Source organism: Nothobranchius furzeri, chromosome 6 (genome assembly GCF_043380555.1).
Source record: "Nothobranchius furzeri strain GRZ-AD chromosome 6, NfurGRZ-RIMD1, whole genome shotgun sequence".
Classification (NCBI taxonomy): Eukaryota; Metazoa; Chordata; class Actinopteri; order Cyprinodontiformes; family Nothobranchiidae; genus Nothobranchius; species Nothobranchius furzeri.
Genome location: NC_091746.1, coordinates 39,392,810 through 39,412,248, shown reverse-complemented (window position 1 = coordinate 39,412,248; position 19,439 = coordinate 39,392,810). Strand labels below are relative to the sequence as shown.

Here is a 19,439-nt window from a genome sequence, read left to right as displayed (position 1 = left end):
TGGACCAGGTCTCGCACCGTAGCCGATAGTTCGGCCGTCTTCTGAGCCCTCTCAATGACGCCCCTAAGATGGGGACCAAACAGAACATCGGTGGTGATGGGGCCATCCAGCATCTCCCTTTGCAGATGTTCCGGAATGGAGGGCAGGGCCTTCAGCCAGATCGCTCGCTGGATGAGGGTCTGCCAGGCAGCGATGCGAGCAGAACCGGTGAGCACAGCAGCACACAGATTGAGGATAGCATCAGCAGTCTTCGTTATGACGGCTTTAGACTCCTCGGGAGCTTCCAGCTCCTCCATCATCTTGGAGACGCCGAAGGCAAGAAGGGCGATGTTATTCCCTGCAGCGCCGGTCTGAAAGGCACACTGATGTGCGCGGTCAGTGAGCCGCGTCAGCAGCTGGTCATGTTTTGAAGCGGGAACAGCTCGCGGGCCAGCGAGGTGGTTCTTGGCGCCGAACAGCGAGGCCAAATCTGGCACTAGTGGAGGAACGGACGGCCAGCCTTGGTCGGAAAACCCCTCGACCTTGGTGATGGGCGCATACGTGGAGACTGGCGCCTTGAGTTTGGCAGGCTCGGAGAAGGCGGCAGACCAGCAGCTCATAGCAGCGGGGAAGCGCGGCCAGACAGGGTCTCGACAGCGTGTCTGAGTTGCCCCGAAAATTCCCGCCAAATCGTCCGCTTCAGGCAGGGCCGGTTCTGGCACAGCTAGCCCCTTGCGGGCTGCTGCCGCAGAAATGATGGCGGGAAGCTCCTGGAGCAGTGCTCTTACTGCTGGCAGGGAGGAGCGAGAAGCCACTGGGGCAGAAGGACCCGCTGAGCGAAGCTCGTCGACCTCCGTTATGTCTAGGAGGGATGCCGCCTCATCGTAGTTTTCGCTGTCGGTGACGTCATCCAGCCGGTTGAAGCCAGCCGGCTCCTGACCGGCGTCGAAGAAAACCAAAGCCTTGTGCAGCGGGTAGGAGTCAGCCACCGGAAATTCTTCGTCGGCGGCGGGAGTGAAGTACTCGACCCGGCGACTCTTCTCCGCCACGGGCAGAGCGGCACAGAACGGGCACGAGGCCTGCGGGGTCAAGGCCAGGCCAGCGTGGTGAGCCCCGAGACAGACCTCACACTTAGCGTGCAGGTCGCCGCTGGAAATGGAGCCCGTCTGGCAGGTCGGGCAGGGTCTGGCGCCGCTGGACATGGCTGGTAAGTCGTCTTCGGATAAATTTGCTCTTTTGGGATAATATTTGCTCTTTAATAAAGCTCTCAAGCTTGGCATGAAGAGAAAAAGGAGGTGAGCAGTGGGGTCACTACGGTTATATACCACGAGGGGGCCCACTATTGGTGGGCGTACATTTAAGCTCTTCATGATTGGCTGATGCGGAGATCATCCTTCCAATAGCAGCTAGCTTAAGGGCTAAGACTAGACGAAATAGAACATACTGCAAGCTAGAAATTAAGTCCGGGTTGCAATAAACGGGAGTTTCCTGTAAGCACATAAGCGTGAATATACAACTACATGTCGGACTTGGTATGCTAATTAAGTTGGGCTGTGAAGCGCCTCCCAAATTCGCTGTTTATGTTTTTGTTTATTTATTAGGCAGACAAAATTGAATCGGAGAAAACTCGCTTGGGAAATTGCAATGTAGCCATGCGGCGTCTTCTTCTTCTGCTTGTCTGGGAGGCGGAGGCTGCTTTATGGCATCTGGCTGTCGTGGGTGTTGGTGTACTTGAAGAAGGCTGTGTATAATAGTCCATAATATTGATACCACAGGGATGGAATATCTTATTTAGATACCACTTTTAGTATCAATTTATATCCAGGTATCAATTTTTTTTGACAACACTAATGCTTGGGCATTTAGCCATTACAAAGGCCTGAAACACTTCCCAACAAAACATATTTCATATGGAAATAACAATGATAATAAAATAACAATTCTCAGGACAGAATCAGATCCACTGAATGAAATCAATATCTGAAAGTGATCGTAGAAAAGGCAGGCACTCCACCTGCACTTGCCGCTTTCACAGCAGAGATGAATGAAGGACAAATGTGAGTTGTGCCTTTTCAGAAATGCTCTTTATGACTAAGAGCTTTTTCTGTGCCTTTAGGTTGCACTCGCAGAAGTGCTGCTTCAGCACACGTCTACACTATATTGATTAAACATCTTACAGCTTTATTGATTGGGTGGACACTGACAACAACAACAGTGTGGCTCACAAAAGCCCAGCAACATAAAACCTGAAGCATATTATAAGACATTAAAGCTTTTTAGACTTTTGTCAAAAATATAAAACACAGGTTAACTCAGGAGGAGGCTGCAGACAATGTCAGGTTAATCACCTCAAGTACAAAATAAATATGCAGTAATAACCCATTATAGCCTTCTTTTATGCACGTAGAGTGCAGAGCAGAAATGACAGCACAAAAATAAACACTAATGCAACAAAAAGTTGCTAAATTCATCTTACCTCCTCGTTATCCTCTGTTCAAAATCCTGAACCGATTCACATCATAACAAGTCCATTCATCAGACTCACCTCAGACAAGACACCACAGCTTTGTTCAAGCTCCCATTTCCAGGAGTGTGTTAGCATTAACAGGCTGCTAGCTGCTGGGTGGTGTACGAAGGGAGGAGATGAGATGGCAACACAGCCAGCCTCAGCAGCCCAGAGCCACTAAAGTAGATCGCCTCTGTTTTTAATTCAGAGGGTGTGTGAGCATCACATGCTCACTGTGTTAGGCAGAACCTGGGCAACACACACCTCCACGCACACACACAAAATCAAGGACAAGAGTCAGTGCCCGTTGTAATTCTCCACCCTTTTCCGTGTCCTCTCCATTTATCACCTCCCTCCTGAATGTGCTGCAGTTTTTAAATATACAGAAGCTTCTTAACATAAAGAAAAGGACAGGAACTTGATTTACTGACAATGTTTTCCACAAAAGCTTCAGTATAATGTCAGATATTCATAATCAAGCCCATGAGATCCTTCATGTGTCATTCCATTTTTCTTTGATGATTAATATTGTAACTATCGTTGAGTGGAGAACTTTTGGTTCTTTGTTATTTTAAACTTCAAGCAACAGATCAAACAGGAACTGAAGCAGGACTTTCTGCCACACAGCATTGTAAACAAATGTGTGTGTGTGTGTGTGTGTGTGTGTGGGGGGGGGGGGGTCTGCTACTTTGGCCCATTTTTGAGAAACATTTCCCAAACAGCACTGTCAAAATCAGATTTACCAGCCAGCAGAAACTGCTTGATGCATGATTAGAGTTTCCTTTAGATCTGTGGTGGAGTTTGTGGTGGTAGTTCATCTTTTTTTTTGGGGTGGGGTGGGCTAAAATGCTGTGTGGCCTGCTTCATAACACATTGTGTACCAGTGGGCCATCAGGTGCTTTGCTGCAGTGGAGTTTAGTGTTGTGGTGACACTGGACTCTGAAATCACAAATCATTACCCTCTACTTCTTTCTCATCAAATCGCCAGAAGCCACAATATCACTGGGCTGCAGCTTTTGGCAGCAAATTATGAATGGTTTTTGTGAGTGAGTCTTCAGAATGTCTCAAAACATTCTCTAGAATTGTGGATCTTCTTGCTGTTCTGTCGCCTGAAATGTGATCATGCTTGAAAGAAAAAGAGCCAGAGTCCCCTTGGGTATCTGGAACCCTTCTGAGTTTAGTTTCTGAAAAGGTGCGAGACCAGTTAAGGAGGGAGTGGTGACCAAATTAAGACATGAGACTGGACAACAGGAAAACTGTTCAAATTTGTTTGCAATGATGTCATCTGCTCAACGTGACCCAACCACATCTTGTGTTACATGTAATGAATCTGTGTCAGTTCAACAGAAACTTTGCATATTTTCTTGCAATCTTTTGCGTTCCAACTTTCAGAGCTCAGTGAAATACAGGCTTCAGGTTTTTAAATCAAACTCCTTGATATTGTTGTAAATAATTCTTCAGAATGTGACAAAGTTTAATGTAAAAGGTGTTAATTTCTGAATAAGATGGCCATCTATGTTCTGTTTGCTGCTCAGCTGGATGTGTAAATATTTTCATGTTTATCATCTTCCTAACTGGCCTAGTTTGAGACTAAATCATGATGAGTGAAAACAAGTGTGTGTCCTGGTGACATCAGAAATTAGGCAAGGAAAAAAAAGCCCAGAATTGCTTGGACCAGCACGGACAAGTCTGCCGTAGCAGAGTGGCACAACACAACACGGAAGAATTTGAAGTCCTAGTTCCTGATATTTGCGCATCTCACCTCAGATTGGATAACAGCAACGTGACTTTACCACAAACTTGCAACGTGGATGTTGTATCTCCACACATAACACAAGCCCGGAGGAGTTATTCTGTGTGGAGGAGTTGCTAACGCTAACTGGCAAGCTTCTACTAGATGTTGTCTGCTGATTCCTGAACATTAAAACAACTGTCTACCCCGTCATGAGTCAAGATGGATGATTCCATGAATGTTAAAGGATACTAAGAAGTTTTGGCTTACATTTAGCACCCCCTAGTGTCCGTTTGTAGAACCAAAAACAAAACTTATCTCCTCAATGTGCGTTCATCTTTTTAACACCTTAATCTAACAGCTGAAATGTCTCCCAGCCTACAATGACATTTAACAACCTCTCATCATTTTAGTGGAACAGCTTGCACAATTGGTGGCTGCCAAATAGTTTTTGCCTCACTGTATTACTCAACTGAATCTTGTGCACTCTAAAATTACAGCATTACACACAAAAGATAAGCTTCCCTCTGATTTAAATCTACCTAAACAGAAAGCAAATAAAAAGCATAATCATTCAAATAGTTGTATAAATACACAAAATGTAACATTTATATTTAACAAAAGCTTCAGATTTTCCAAAAATTGGTTCATCACACAGTAAACACTGGTAAATCTAAGTGTACATGTGACGTCAACCATAAGAGGGGTCTTACCTTTGTTTATAGTCACAAAGCAGAAGATACACACACGAGCCTCTTTGTCCAGGTACTTGAGCCTGCACTTTTTGTTGCAGCAAGGGGTGCAGTACACCTGTCACATACAACACACACAATGACAGCCATGTTGATTCACAACCTCCAGAAGAGTTAGTAGGGTTCCACACAGAAGCTCATGCTGTTGGTGCCGTAAACAAAAACATCCTGCTCTGCTTCAGCTTTAATCACTGGCCCTTAAAGGTCTTAACTGCAGCTTTAGGAAGCTCGGCTCAGCGCAGATCAACAGAAGAGCTGGAAAAAGAACTGCTGACTCATGCTATCTGCTTTCATGAATCCACTGAGCTATTTTTAGACCAAGGATGCAATCTGCTGATTTAAAGAGCAAGTCACCCCCTACAAGAGTATTACTCCAATCCCACTTGAAAAACGCAACAAATGCTGTTGCCTAGCAGACTGAGAGGGTGGAGCCGCTAACAAACAAACAAACAAACAAACAAACACACACACACACACAGGCTCACAATGACATTGTGACATCATATGGTACCAGCTAACCTTCTATGGTACCTCTTAGCCAATAGCTATGACAGATTTAAATTCAAATGCAGTGCAGAATTTTTACCTGACAAAGGCACAACACTGACAGTTTTAGGCAGAAATTTCAAATTTACCTAAAATGCACTAAAGTGCCAAACTAATGACTGCAAGTGACTGCAGCACGATTAGACATGCATTTATATAGTTTATCAGAAAAAATAAGTTGATTTAGGGGTGACTTGCTCTTTAACTATTTCAGGGATTGATGGGAGGTGGCACGCCGGCGCATGAATGTGCCCCATGTGCCCACGCGTGGGCGCGCACACACGCACACACACACACACAAATATTATTATTATTTGTTTTGCCTTTTCAGGTGTATCAGTACTTGAAAATCGAGCCGTACAGAAGACTATGGAACTCCACAGACCTGAAAATGATGGAGGCAAATAATCTTGCAAAGAGATGTGAAAAAATTATAATAATCATTTTTAATGCGATTGTTTTTAGAGCTAGTGTAAATCTGACTAATTCATAAGCTGCAGATTTTAACATCAAAGGCAGCTGTCTGACATTTGGAATAAAGCAGGATTCTTCTGATAGTAATTAATAAGAAGCCTTTATACACTTACTGGCCACTTTATTGGGTACAACTGTCCAACTTCTCGTTAACGCAAATTTCTAATCAGCCAATCACATGGTGGAAACTCAAACAGAAATTCTTTTACATGACATGGCAACTCTTGATCATGTCAACATGCATTTAGGCAGGTCACATGATCAAGACGATCTGCTGCAGTTCAAACCGAGCTTCAGAATGAGGAAGAAATGCGAACAAGGCATGGTTGTTGGTGTCAGACGGACTGGTGCCTTGTTGATGCCAGAGGAGAATGGTCAGAGTAGGGCTGGGCGATATGGCAAAAATAGAATATCACGATTTTTCCTATATTTTATCACGATTTCGATTTTATCACGATTTTTTTCTCCATGAATAGCATAACTTCAATTGCGTATTAAAGAAGAGAAGCATTGAATAAATAAACATTTATTCATATTAGGGATAATCAGCACAGTGCTAACACGCTTATATTTTAAACTCACACCAGAGATGATAAAAGCCCTGAGAGAAACAATTACAAAAATCAGTTTTTCTCGTTTTTCAAGTAACTTAACATAAATTAAAATCGTAAACATATTTAAAGTGCAAACATGTCAATTGCAAACGTATTGTGCAAACATTAACTTGTTCAAAATACTATGTAGCTCCCAGTTGCTCATGTAGTGGATAGTTAAGCTCAAATACGGCTCTGATGTGCGGCTGGACCAGAGATCGCTTGTGGTAGCAAATAACTGCGCATTCTGAATATTTTCTGCAACAAGTCTCTAAATAAAGTAAAAATTTCCAGTGCAGATTGGAGACAACCCATAGAAGCACTGATTTGATCTCATTTCAGAGAAAAATAGAACAGGTCAGATGCACCTAATATATAAAATTACTAACAAACTCAGGAATCTTTCTTTGCTTGACTGTTCTGGTGCTGAAAATATCACTAATGCGGATCAAAGGAGATACACAGATGAATGCACCTCTTATTATTTGGAGACTACATTTACTGCAGCTGGCAGAGGCAGAGATCGTTTCTATTGATACACGGAGTTTACAGAATCATTTTAAATGTTAATAGGGGAAGACTGCAGGAGGGAGCGGCAAAATACAGAGGTCCCTAACAAAAACAAGAAACTACGAGTCTGATGAAACCCGCTGGTTTTCCATCAGGCAGTCACGGGGCAGCTCCATTGACCCAGTGACCGAGCTCAGTCCGGTACCGACACCGGCTCGGCAGAGGGTGAACCAGCCGAGGTGACGTCGTGCTCTGCTTAAGAAGCGGTGTTATTTTCCTGCTTCAGAAGAAGCGTCCAACGTGTTTTTACGCTTTCTCCGAGACATGTCACGTCACTAAGTTGTTAGCGCCGCGCGCTAAGGAAACCCTGTGTTCCTCTTCGGAACGAAAACCTCGTTGTCGCTCAGCCGCGGCGAAGCCATGTTTGTTCACACACAGGTGAAGGTGAAAACAAGCGGGGCACTAATATATTACTATCACTCACTCTGATTGGTTAAGGGTCAAACAAAGGCGTGTCATTCGCCTGAGGTAAGTTCCCTTTTCATTCAGAGGCAGAAATTCAACAGCAGAGCTGTGAATCGTGATAAAACGGTCTCTCAAAAATGACAGACCGTCAGATGTGTAGATCGTAAAACGGTCTAAAATCGTCATATCGCCCAGCCCTAGGTCAGAGTGGTTGGAGCTGATAGAAAGTAACTCAAATAACCACTCCTTACAATCACAGTATGCAGAAGAGCATAACACATAACACATCAAACCTTGAAGCAGATGGGCTACAGCAGAAGGAGACCACACCAGGTGCCACTTCTGTCAGCTAAGAGCAGGAAACTGAGGCTACAATTCACACAGGCTCACCAAAACTGGACAACAGAAGATTGAAAAAAATTCCTGGTCTGATGAGTCTTGATTTCTGCTGCAAAATTGAGATGGTAGGGTCAGAATTTGGTGCCAACATGAAAGCATGGATCCATCCAGAACGGTTCAGACTGGTGGTGGTGGTGTAATGGTGTGGGAGACACTTTCATGGCACATAAGCCAGTTTAGTAAACTGCTGTTAACTTTACTTGTCATTTTTGAATCTGCTCAAATCCGTGAATACACAGCGTGTTAATTCAGGAAAAAAAGGACTTTACCTTCCCACAGGCTCGACAGTGATGCCGTCTCTTGGTGAAGGTAAACCTCTGGTTACAGTTCATACAGCTAGGAGCTTCAGAGTCTGGGACCCACGAAGGCTGTCTGCTCCCCAGCTCCTCCGGCCCGTCGCTACTCCAGCTCCCTGGTCTGGCAGGGTCAGCAGGTTGCTCTCCAGGATACGGCTGTGGCTCTGACAGCTCATCAAACCCCACAGAAAACTCGTGATGATCCTGATGGGTGTTTGTACAGTTGGATTCCCTAAAGTTAGGATGCTCTTCTGTAGGACTCGGGCTTATGGTTGAACTGTCCTCATCCTCTGCTGTTGGAGAAGCAGTTATGAACTGAGCCTGCTCTTCTCCTTCCTGTCCTGCTGGTGGAGGTCTTACAGTCTGGCAGGGCAGCTGTTTGGGTCTTGCCCCTCCATAGAAGGGCTGCTGATCAGGGCTACTGCTGTGCTGGGACTGCAAAGTGCTGCTGGTTAAAGAAAGGCTTACCCCAGATGAGTCGTGTGATAGTGATAAAGCACCACAGTTTAAACTTTCTGCTGCTGACGGAGAAGCTGTTCTGTCATTTTTTGGAGACACCAGTTCCTCTAAGTTTTCCAATTCATCTTGTCCACACCTCTGTGATTCCCACTCCTGAAGCCTGTCCTCTGAAACATAATCTGACTCTGGCTGAGAGTAATCTCCAGGACTGATGCAATAAGAAACACCTGCACCTTGCTCTGCTTCAGTGTGTGCCTGAAGGAAGGCGTCCAGCTCCTCATCTGTAACCAGCAGCTCAGCCTGGTCACTCTCAGGCAGATACTCAAAACCAAACTCAGGAGGATCCACGGGGCTGGGTTCTGAGCGGTCAGAGGAAAACCGGTCTGCAGGAGGCAAAGCAGCAGCAGATTCAAGAGAAACATGCAGATGTTCTAGAGATGCTCTGTGCTCTGAGATTTGGTCTGAATCAGAAGGGTTCTCTAAACAGGGAGTGTCCTGCTCTTTGCTGGCATCTCTGGAGGTGTCCCTGGGGAAGTCTTGTGTGTCATTCTTTGGTCCTAAGGCTGATAGGGCACCTGCCTCAGTGCTTGTAGAAACACCAGCCTCATCTCTCTGCATTGAAGCTGCCTCCAGATCATCTTCTCTGGTCTTTGAGTTCACAAGAGCTCCACACATTGAAACAGCTATCGGTAGACATGACAAGCTGACTGGTTTACTGTCTGAGGCGTCACATGGTCTACTTTCAGTAGATTCAGCTACAGCCTCATCAAAGACCTTATCTGACTGCACCTCCTCACTCACTGGTATCAATTCTTCAACCCTGTCTACATGTTCCGTTTCATGTTGGTCTACAGAGATTACCACCACTGGTGTCTCTTTGGTGTCCTTCTCGTCCACATCGGCTGACTTGGTGGTCCTTGTTGGTGATGGTGAATCCTCTGTGACCTCAGCGGTTTTCTCTGCAGCTGCAGGAAGAACAATGTGTAGCAGGCTGAGCGAGGCAAAGTATCCACCGCTCAGCTCGATGGGGTCCAGACCCAGAAGTTCATCTGGTCCAACAGATTTTTGCTTATCCTGACCAGCACTGACGCTGCCGTCTACACTCTCCTCTGTCACCACGTGGCTAGTGAAGTCCACCAGCAGTGCCTCCTCCTCTATCTGCTGCTCTGCCAGGTCCAGCTCACTGAAAGCATCGTGGCTGTTTGTCCGGACCAGGATAGCTGAGCTGGCATCATTCACAAGGTCACACACTGGCTTCAGAGTCCGGTCTGGGCAGGGAGGGGCAGAGTTTTTTCCTGGTCTACAGTCCACAGAGGAGAGAAGATCCACCCCGGTGAGAGACTGACCTCTGGTCTCTCTGTGACTGTGGTTACTGGAACCATCAGAGCCACTGGTTGCAGAGCCGTAATAGAGAGAGTTAAGGTCGGGGAGGCTTAATGTGGCAGTGGAGGAGTCTGAGGAGAGATGCTGGGAGGAGAAGGTGTGTGAGGAGGGCTTCGAGAAAACTGGCCTGCAATCTGGTTCCCCTAAAAAAACCAAAATAAAAATAAATAAAAGTTTAAAAGTGAGACTTGTTCCTTAAAAAAAACAAGAACAAAATTAGACAAATCTTTATTTACAGGATGATAAAATTTGTGAAAAAAACAACAGTTTTGTGAACAGATGGGAAACGGTTGTTTAAAGGGTTTAGTGCAAAAGCAACATCTATTTGTACATCAAACAAAGAAAGGGTTCTGCATTTGAAGTGTCCTCCAGTCTTTAGGAATGCCTCATTTCTTGTAGTATGGGAATGAAAATAGTTCCGCAAAGTTTTTGTCCTGCTAATTGTAAAGCACATTGAATTGAATCTGTGTTTGAAATGTGCTCTATAAATAAAGTTGCCTTGCCTTTTAAAACATCCATCCATTCTCAGCCTCTTATCTGGAGTCGGGTCGTGGGGGCAGTAGCGTAAGCACGAGGCCCAGACTTCCCTCTCTCTAGCTACGTGGGCCAGCTCCTCCGGGGGGATCCTAAAGCTTGGTTTATGCTTGACATGTCCTCGAGGTCCGGAAGGCCAAATTACATAATTTTAGCAACCAAGCCCCTCCACATTGCCTCCACGCGGCCCCAAGTTTCCACAATGCGCACCTAGGAAATGTTCTAACCACGCGGATGGTCCTGCACGGAAAAACATGGCGCACTGGCAAGCGAACGTAGTGGCAGAGGTTCGTAAGTACAGACATCTTTATGATTCGGTCCATAAAGAACACCATGATCAAAACATTGTTAATAATTGTTGTCACAGTCGGAAAAGAGGACACAGTGAAACAATGTTGTAAACAACAGTGATTTCTACTTCTACTATAGTGTAGTGTTGTAAGCATGCCGTATAGCCCCATGTCGCCCCCTACAGTATGGGAGAATATTGGCTTACAGCGGAGATAAGGCGCAGAGGGTAGGAAGGAACCATAAACGCTGCAAATTCCGATGCGCGTTTCATCCGCACATTTAATTTCCGCACGGAATGTACATGGTCAAGCATATACCAAGCTTAAGGTGTTCCCTGGCCAGCCGTGAGACATAGTCTCTCCAGCGTGTCCTGGATCTTCCTTTAGGTCTTCTCCCGGTTGGACGTGCCCGGAAAACCTCACCAGGGAGGCACCCAGGAGGCCCAAGCCACCTTAATTGGCTCCTCAACGTGGAGGAGCAGCAGGTCTACTCCGAGCCCCTCCCGAATGACCGAGCATCTTACCCTATCTCTAAGGGAGAGCCCAGACACCCTGCAAAGAAAGCTCATTTCAGCCACTTGTAACCATGATCTTGTTCTTTCGGTCGCTACCCAAAGCTCGTGACCATATGTGAGGGTAGGAACGTACACACTACAACGCCCGCATCACTGCTGTCGCAGCACCAATCTTCCTGTCGATCTCATGCTCCAACTTTCCCTCACTCATGAAAAAGACCCAGAGATTCTTGAACTCCTCCACTTGAGGCAGGACCTTATCCCTGACCCGGAGAAGGCATTCTACCCATTTCCAACTCAAGACCATGGTCAAGCTAAAGATTATTTTGCACAATTTCAGCAAGATTACAAATTAGTATTTCATGAGAGCATCTGTATTCTTTAACATAGATGAACTCTCAGGTGAACTTTTGTGCTTTTCAACTTTGTTCCTAAAACAGTTTAGAAGGACAAACCAGTTTACCTCTCTGGATGTCACCTGCCTTTTTTTTTCTCACAGAGGTTAATGGCCTGTTTATGTTTTAACATACAACAAGTTTCTGGAGTAAAACCGACCTATAATCTTATCTTCGAGGATTCACATTAAATTCTTTAATTTAACACAACATTAACATCAAATCATGTTTTCTGTTCATCAGAACATCTAGCATCAACCATTTGATCTGGGATCGGTATTAAAAGCAACTTTTCAACCATAAACCACTTAAGTATTAAGGAAGATTACAGTTTTCGACAACATAAATCTGACATTACGTAAGAGCATTGCTATTTCTCACACCAAGAGCACAAATAGTTCTGTAGTTTTTAGTGAATTTTCCATCAGACACAATGTCTTTTTAAAACAGAATCTGTAGTAAATGGTCAGGATTGTGCGTAGCTGTGTGTAGAAAGTAAGTGTATTTTTCTCTAAATCTGTTGGTCCACGCCTTTGTGCATGATGCATTAAGTTATAAACGTGTTCAGTGATTTATTTTCCTTTCCTAATATGTCAGAAAACTATTACCACTGAATGACAACAAGAGTGAACTGTGGATTGGAAACCTATAAATATAACCTATAACTTTCTATAACTGCATTTAAACCAGTGTTTCCCCTAAGAATTTTTCCAGCTGTGGGGAGATGAAATTATGACACGTCTCACCTTTATGTTAATATTGTTTTATTAGACGCACTCACTTTGAACTGCAGCAATCCAGCAATTGCTGCATTCAAATAACTAGTATTAAAGGTGAATACACCAATATTTGCACAAGAATACTTGTTGTTGGCATTAACTTTTTCTTGGCGTCTGGAAAAACATCACCAGGGCCTTGTGGTCTGATTACAGAATCATTTTAAATTTTAATAGGGAAAGACTGAAGGAGGGAGTGGTAAAATACAGGGGGTTCCCAGCAAAAACAAGAAACTTTATAAGTCTGATGAAACCCGCTGATTTTCCATCAGGTAGTCACAAGGCAGCTCCAACAAAAACAATTCATATGTAAATATTTATCATATTTATTGCAAAATCTCATTTATCTGCTGTTTTAATGCTGCAACAATGTTTTATTCATAAAAAATTATTATACTATTTGTTTTAGCCTACTACAGCATCGGTAAGCTTCCTGTGCACAGATTATGAAGGATGCTTGTTTCAGCTGTGAGATTAGATGACAGGGTCAATGATAAAAAAAAAAGAAAAAAAAGAAGTTTGATCTCAGACTCCATGGAAACTTTCAGAGAATCCACAAATATTATCTTTTAAATGGTTTTGTTACGGACATATTTTTGTGAGTTTAGAAAAGAAGTAGATGAGATGGCGTGTCCGACAATTTTGTTTTTAACCATACCATACCACTTTATTTGTAGAGCGCTTTTAACACGGCATTACAACCGACCAATGTGCTGCACATAAAAACAAATAATAACAACACAAGCTAAAATAGTCGTATATATCATAAGAAGTAAAAAAGATAAAAGAGTTAAAAGGACAACAAACTAAAACCAATACCTGAATATAAAAACACAAATTTAAAATCGAACAAACAAGGTGGAAAAACTAAGAATGAGTTAATGCTTTATGGTTTGGGAGTTGAAGGCCAGGGAGAAGTAGTGGGTTTTCAGGCGTGATTTAAAACGGCAATAGAGGGTGCTTGCCTAACCTGAAGAGGTAATGAGTTCCACAATTTTGGGCACAGACAGAAAAAGCCCTTTCCCCGCGGGTCTTCAAACGTTCCTAAGGGACAGTTGAAAGGAGCTGATCTTTAGACCTAAGAGCACAAGGAGGGTGGTAGTAATGGAGGAGTTCACACAGATATGGAGGTGCCTGACTGTTCAAAGATTTGAATGCGAGAAGCAGAATTTTGAATTTGATCCTGAACTGAATGGGCAACCAGTGGAGTGAAGAGTTGGTGTAATGTGCTGTCTTCTGTCAGCTCCAGTCAGGAAACTTGCTGCTGAATTCTGGAAAAGCTGGAGTCTTCACAGAGCAGCTTTACTAATGCCATACAAGCAGGAGTTGGAATAATCAAGCCGAGAAGTGACGAAGGCGTGAATCACCGATTGTAGAAGACGGACACTCAGGATGGGCTTTAGTTTAGAAATTCGCCTGAGGTGGTAAAAGCAGGACCTGACTGTGCTATTGACCTGAGCATCCATCTTCAGAACCGGGTCTATTTTTATTCTAAGATTGGAAATAGCAGAAGTGACATTAGGAGACAGATAATGGAGGTCAGGTTGCTGGGTTGCTCGAACATTGTCGGGACTAAAAACGATTACCTCTGGTTTAGAGTCATTCAGATGGAGGAAGTTATCAGCCAGCCATTGCTTGACATAGTGAAGACAGAGGTTTAGTGGAGTCAGTCAATTTGACAGTCGTCTGCATACAGATTGTATGAAACAGCATGCTGTCTGAAAATGGCTCCCAAGGGCAGAATATAGAGGCAGAACAGTAACGGGCCGAGGATGGAACCTTGAGGAACCCCCAGGGAAGGGAGAGTGACTGGGATGAATAGTCATCCAGCATGACCCTGAGGGACCTGTTAGAAAAGTAAGACCTAAACCAGTCTAGGGCCAGACCGGAGATGCCAACCCAAGTTAGAGCCCTGCACGGGCCTAAAATCTGAGCCCGTGTCCGGCCCGGCCCGAGGGGGTGGAGCCCCAGCCCGACCCGGTCCGAAAAGGTTTTCAGGATTCTCTGGCCCGACCCGAGTCAAACTTTTTTTTTAACCAACTAAATGAAAACAAAGTGCATCAATCCTGACCAATGTGTTAAAAGACGTGCAGGATCTGATCAATTTGTTTTTCTCTCGTTTACCGTCACGGAGATAACGGCGCATTGGCTCTGGTGGTAATCAAGTTAAATTTGATCTCTTTCCAACAATTTTCACAAGAAAACAAAACAGTCAAAAGCAGGGCTTGTGTTGACCGGATAGTTCCCGTATTTGACGGTTTATTTTGACGGAGAAAGAATAGAAAGAATTACCCCGACGCATGCAGACAAACTGACATTTTATTCGTTACACGCATCACAGATGTAGCTAAAAGATTCCCATCTGAACATCTGAGTTGGACACTGCTCAGCGCAGCTCACTGTCAGCGCATATGTGCACAGCGAGCTGAAGTTGTGGAGAATGGCTTGGAGCGCGTCGCAGAACCAGAGCGCATGCGGGAAGATTCCTCCCACTGAAGCGAGTGTTTTCCAAACCCTGTCGCTCAGAGAGACTTGTCACTGAGAAAATGTTCCCTGATTATGAAACTTTGGCTGAATAGTGCTTGTTCCTGTCTCCAATGTGGCGACGCATCCAGGAGCCGTCTGAGGAGAAGCCCAGAATATCTTCAGCTCAGCAAGTGCCTATGATCACGCACAAGCGTGACCCGTCAACCCGGTCTCACAGTAAGACTGGGTTGGGCCTGTTCAGGTTTACGCAGACAATCTTTACATTTAGAATTGGCATACAGATATAAAATTAATTCAGTAAAATATAAAGCATTTTATTTAAATATCCATTCATTAATTTACAAGCACAGAGAGCCGCATCGGATGGATGGAAAAGCCGCGGGTTGTGACATGTTTTCTCCAGGACCAGAAAGGATGCAAACTCAATACATCTCTTTTATTGTGAGGTAATAATTTCTCCGAGTTTTGCGGTTGCAGGCGGGAGTAGACATGCACGCTATGGGTGCGGGCGGGAGTGTAACACACACGTTGCAGTTGCAGGCGGTAATGGTCAGAAATTCAGCGGGAGCGGGCAGGAGCGGGATGAAGAAAACAGTCCCGCGCAGGGCTCTACTGCTGCGTTTGTGTTTCAATTTTTTTTTTATTAATTCGATTAAAAATAAAGGCACCCGGCCCGGCCCGTGTCCGAGGTAATTACACAGTCGTTGGCCCGAAGCCCGGCCCGAGGGCCGTCGGGCCGGGCCGACCCGAGGGCCTAGGGCTTCAGTACAGGGCTCTAGCCCAAGTGTGTAGTCTAGAGATCAAGATGTTATGATCGATCGTATCAAAGGCTGCAGATAGTATCAGAACCACATGGAACCCTGAATCTAAGGCCAGAAAGATGTCATTAAACACACAAACATGCCCAGTCTCTTCTGTTTTGCCTTGGCTCCCAAAATGCCTTGAGACGGCCCTGGGTGAGTGACTGAGTTTTGAAGGTGACCTGAATTGTATCAAACATATAAATATTACATGTGTATAACTTATTGTGTTATACAGATAAAAACGTGTAGTGGAGATAAATCAGCCTAAATTTAACTTTTCAACTTTGTTTTCTTGTTTTTATTTAACAATTTTCCTGACCTGTCTGTCTCATCTTCCTGCACCTCCTCTAAACTCTCCAGAAAAACTGCTGCCTGGATTCTTACTTTTCACCTCATCAGTTACTTCTGAGGAGATCAAAGGGATCTCCTGCCCGCAAAGCGCAGTGCACGTTTAGATGCTGCATCAGTGAGGTGAAATCACAGCAGCACACAATGAGCGAGCGCGTCAGGAACGATTAAAAGACAGAGTACCAGAGGATATAAACAGATATGAACGATCATACGTTAATAATAATGTTTTGTTGCACCAACTTGAGAATGAACCGTGCGCCGGACGCAGCGGGCACACCAACGATCAGTGCTCTGCGTCCTCTCCGCTCAACAGAATCCCGCTACGCTGAGAATCCATAAATATTGTAATATAGGTAGAAACTGGATCTTTCCCTGAAAGATATCTAGCCCCCCAAAACTCGATCCCTGCTCCTGGATGAAAAACCAGACATTTTGATCAATGTAGGAAACCCCCCCGGACAGAGAGTGAAAAGTGGACATGTCCGGGGGAAAGAGGACGTATGGCAGGGGGAGGAAAACCTGGTGGGCCGCCAAGCTAATGAGCACTGGGGGAAACCCTGCAAAGATTGTCAACACTCATTTATCTTAATGCTGTTGAATCTTGTAAACCAAAAAGCATTATATCCACTGCTACCTTTCTAATTTGAATTCAGTAACGTATGCTGTAACCACCTTGCCCTGCCTCCTCCTCCTTGCTGCCTGCCAGCTGTGATCACAAGTGACAACAGAGTAGTTCCCACTGCTTCTTCGGGAAACAGCGGGAAAAAAAACTTGGGATCTTGTAGGCATGGCGCTGGGATTTCAGCCGTGGCGGTCTGCCTATGCCAGGGAAACTGTAAACTAAATAACACCAACACAATGTTTTATTTGCCATAAAAGCCTCAACATCAGAAGTTACCAGATTTAAAGTTAGTGTAATATTTACATTAGACCATGTTAGTGAAGCTGTGTGGTGTAAGCCATCTTACCAGAATTGAGCTCAAAGTCATCGAGCAACTTGTCCAGATCACAAACAGCTGCCTTGAAGAAGTTGTCCATGCTGGGCTACAATAAAAGGCCCTCAGTATCTCAGATGCCTACAAAAACACAAATCTGTGTGTTAGACTGTTTTGGTTTTAGAGCTCATTTGTTAACTCTTTGAATGGAGGTACCGAAAGCCCCTTGAGGAAAGAGGATGCTAGTCTGTAAATTTCAAACTAGCAGAACAAATCTTTGACTAAGATTTTGGCATCTTTCATGTCAAACATTTTGTCAGGAAACACAATTTAAAAATATGGACAACCAACACAAGCTGATTTACTCTTTTTTTAGTGTAATGAGGGTTACAAAAACACAAACCTGAAGTGGCTACTGTTTTTAAAGAAAAAAGCTTGTATGCTGAACAAAGTGTTAATTCTCTAAATCCTCACAGCTGTTTCATAGATGATTTGTTTACTTTATGATTTTTTATGAGTAAAGAGGTCAGTTCACACTGGTGAGTATAAGTGAGATGTACCAGGTAGTTTATGGTCATGACTTGGTGAGCCGTTACATGCACCAAGTTTGATGTTAAAGCACCCATTAGGTGGGGAACTTTGCTGTTATTTCTGCTGGTTGTGCACCCTTAGGTACCGTGATGTGTGATTAGAGTGTTTTTAAAACATCAGTTTAACTTGATGAAATGCTAGGAAAAAAAACTCCAGTTGAAAAAGTAAAACTGGTACGTTGAAACAGAGTAGCTGTTGGGTAAGAGTAAAGTACTCCCTGTATGAATTCCTCTAGTGCCATTCCTGCTGTGTGATGGTATTGTTTTCTCAGTATCATCACAGAGAGCGGAACGTGTCACTATAACTGGAGCAATGTTAATGGTAAAACCTGCATAAAATATGAGACAATGATTTGCCCTAAGGCTGTATTTTAAATGAGTACAACCAGTATTTTACTGTCGGTTTCAGATGCTTAAAATGAGACAATATGATTGATAAGTTTGTATTTCTACAAAGATTTAATGAGCTGTGCCCAGTCTCACATCCCCAATCACCTCATGTCTACTGACAGTTAAAATTTGGACCTGTAGAGGTGGGTGTTATATCAAATATACTCGATGCATTACATGTTTTTGGACATACGGTGGTTAAAATAGCTTTACCACAAGCATCAAGTATAAACTGTCATAGCAATATTAAGCTGTGTGAGTCTAATTTGTTAAAACGAATAATAAACTCCCACACCATGCCAATGCATCACAAATCCCCCTCCCAACCAGAAAATGTTGTGCCTAGCACAGTGACGACAACACCCCTATGAGCGCGCTCCAGCCAGGTCACATGTCTTTCTTCGCTGACTATGTAGCGTGCATGTTGAAAAGAATTAAAAGAATATGGTGACAGCGAGAGTTTCGGATGAGCAAGCGAGAACTTTAGCAGTCAGATGAGCTAGTTCCGCAGAAGAAAAGCACTGGATCAATAATCTGGCAGTGGTCTGGATTTCACAAGACTAGCTTTTTCCCTGAGGACCAAAAAGCTGAGCTAATTGCCCAAGGACTGCAAGAAACTCTCACATCCTGGAAGTTAGCGGAAAGTCGCCAGGACTGCATCACCACGGACAACGGGAGCAACATCAAAGCAACGAAGCTGATATAGCTGAATCAATTTCCCTCTGGGATTAATAAAGTATTTTTGAATTGAATTGAATTGAATTGAATGGTGGACCGGGCTGTAGTGTTCTGGCCACCAGTTGCACCTTGCAATTGGCGAGTATCATCATCATTTATTTATTTCCAACATGCCAATAACATCACAATTAACAACAGGATATAAATCAATAATAATTCAAGTTGACATCTTGGTTTTTGTTTACAGGAAAATAATAATAATATTAAACATTACATTTCTGAAGTTGTTTAAAATATCGGGATATATCTCAAATCGTGATATTGCAAAAAAATTATCGGGATATTAGATTTTTCTCATATCGCCCAGCCCTACCTGGGTGTTGTGTTCACATGAATTATTCTGAGGTCAAAGCCCAGAAATGTTAGAAAGGGTTCCCACTGCCTATAAAAGTCAGAAGCTGTGAACAGAAGAACTCATATTCTTCAGAAGAAGAAAAGATCTTTTCTATAGCGCCTCTCAAGATAAAAATCATGAGGCGCTTCACAAAAACAAAACATGTAAAAATATAAAAAACAATTTAGAAAATGATTAAAAATATAT

General features: G+C 43.8%; 1 protein-coding gene across 2 annotated transcripts in view; it reads right to left on the bottom strand.

Moving 5' to 3' along the window:
* The window catches only part of zfyve16 (zinc finger, FYVE domain containing 16), a 45,872-nt gene that overhangs the window by 19,290 nt on the left and 7,143 nt on the right, over positions 1–19,439 (bottom strand). For both annotated transcript variants that reach the window (XM_015975252.3, XM_015975259.3), the window contains 3 exons: positions 17,214–17,321; positions 8,226–10,237; positions 4,931–5,027 (listed from right to left, as the gene is read on the bottom strand). In XM_015975252.3, the coding sequence (XP_015830738.3) occupies positions 4,931–5,027; positions 8,226–10,237; positions 17,214–17,283 (2,179 nt within the window). In that variant the 5' untranslated portion in view covers positions 17,284–17,321. The remainder of the gene's footprint in view (positions 1–4,930; positions 5,028–8,225; positions 10,238–17,213; positions 17,322–19,439) is intronic.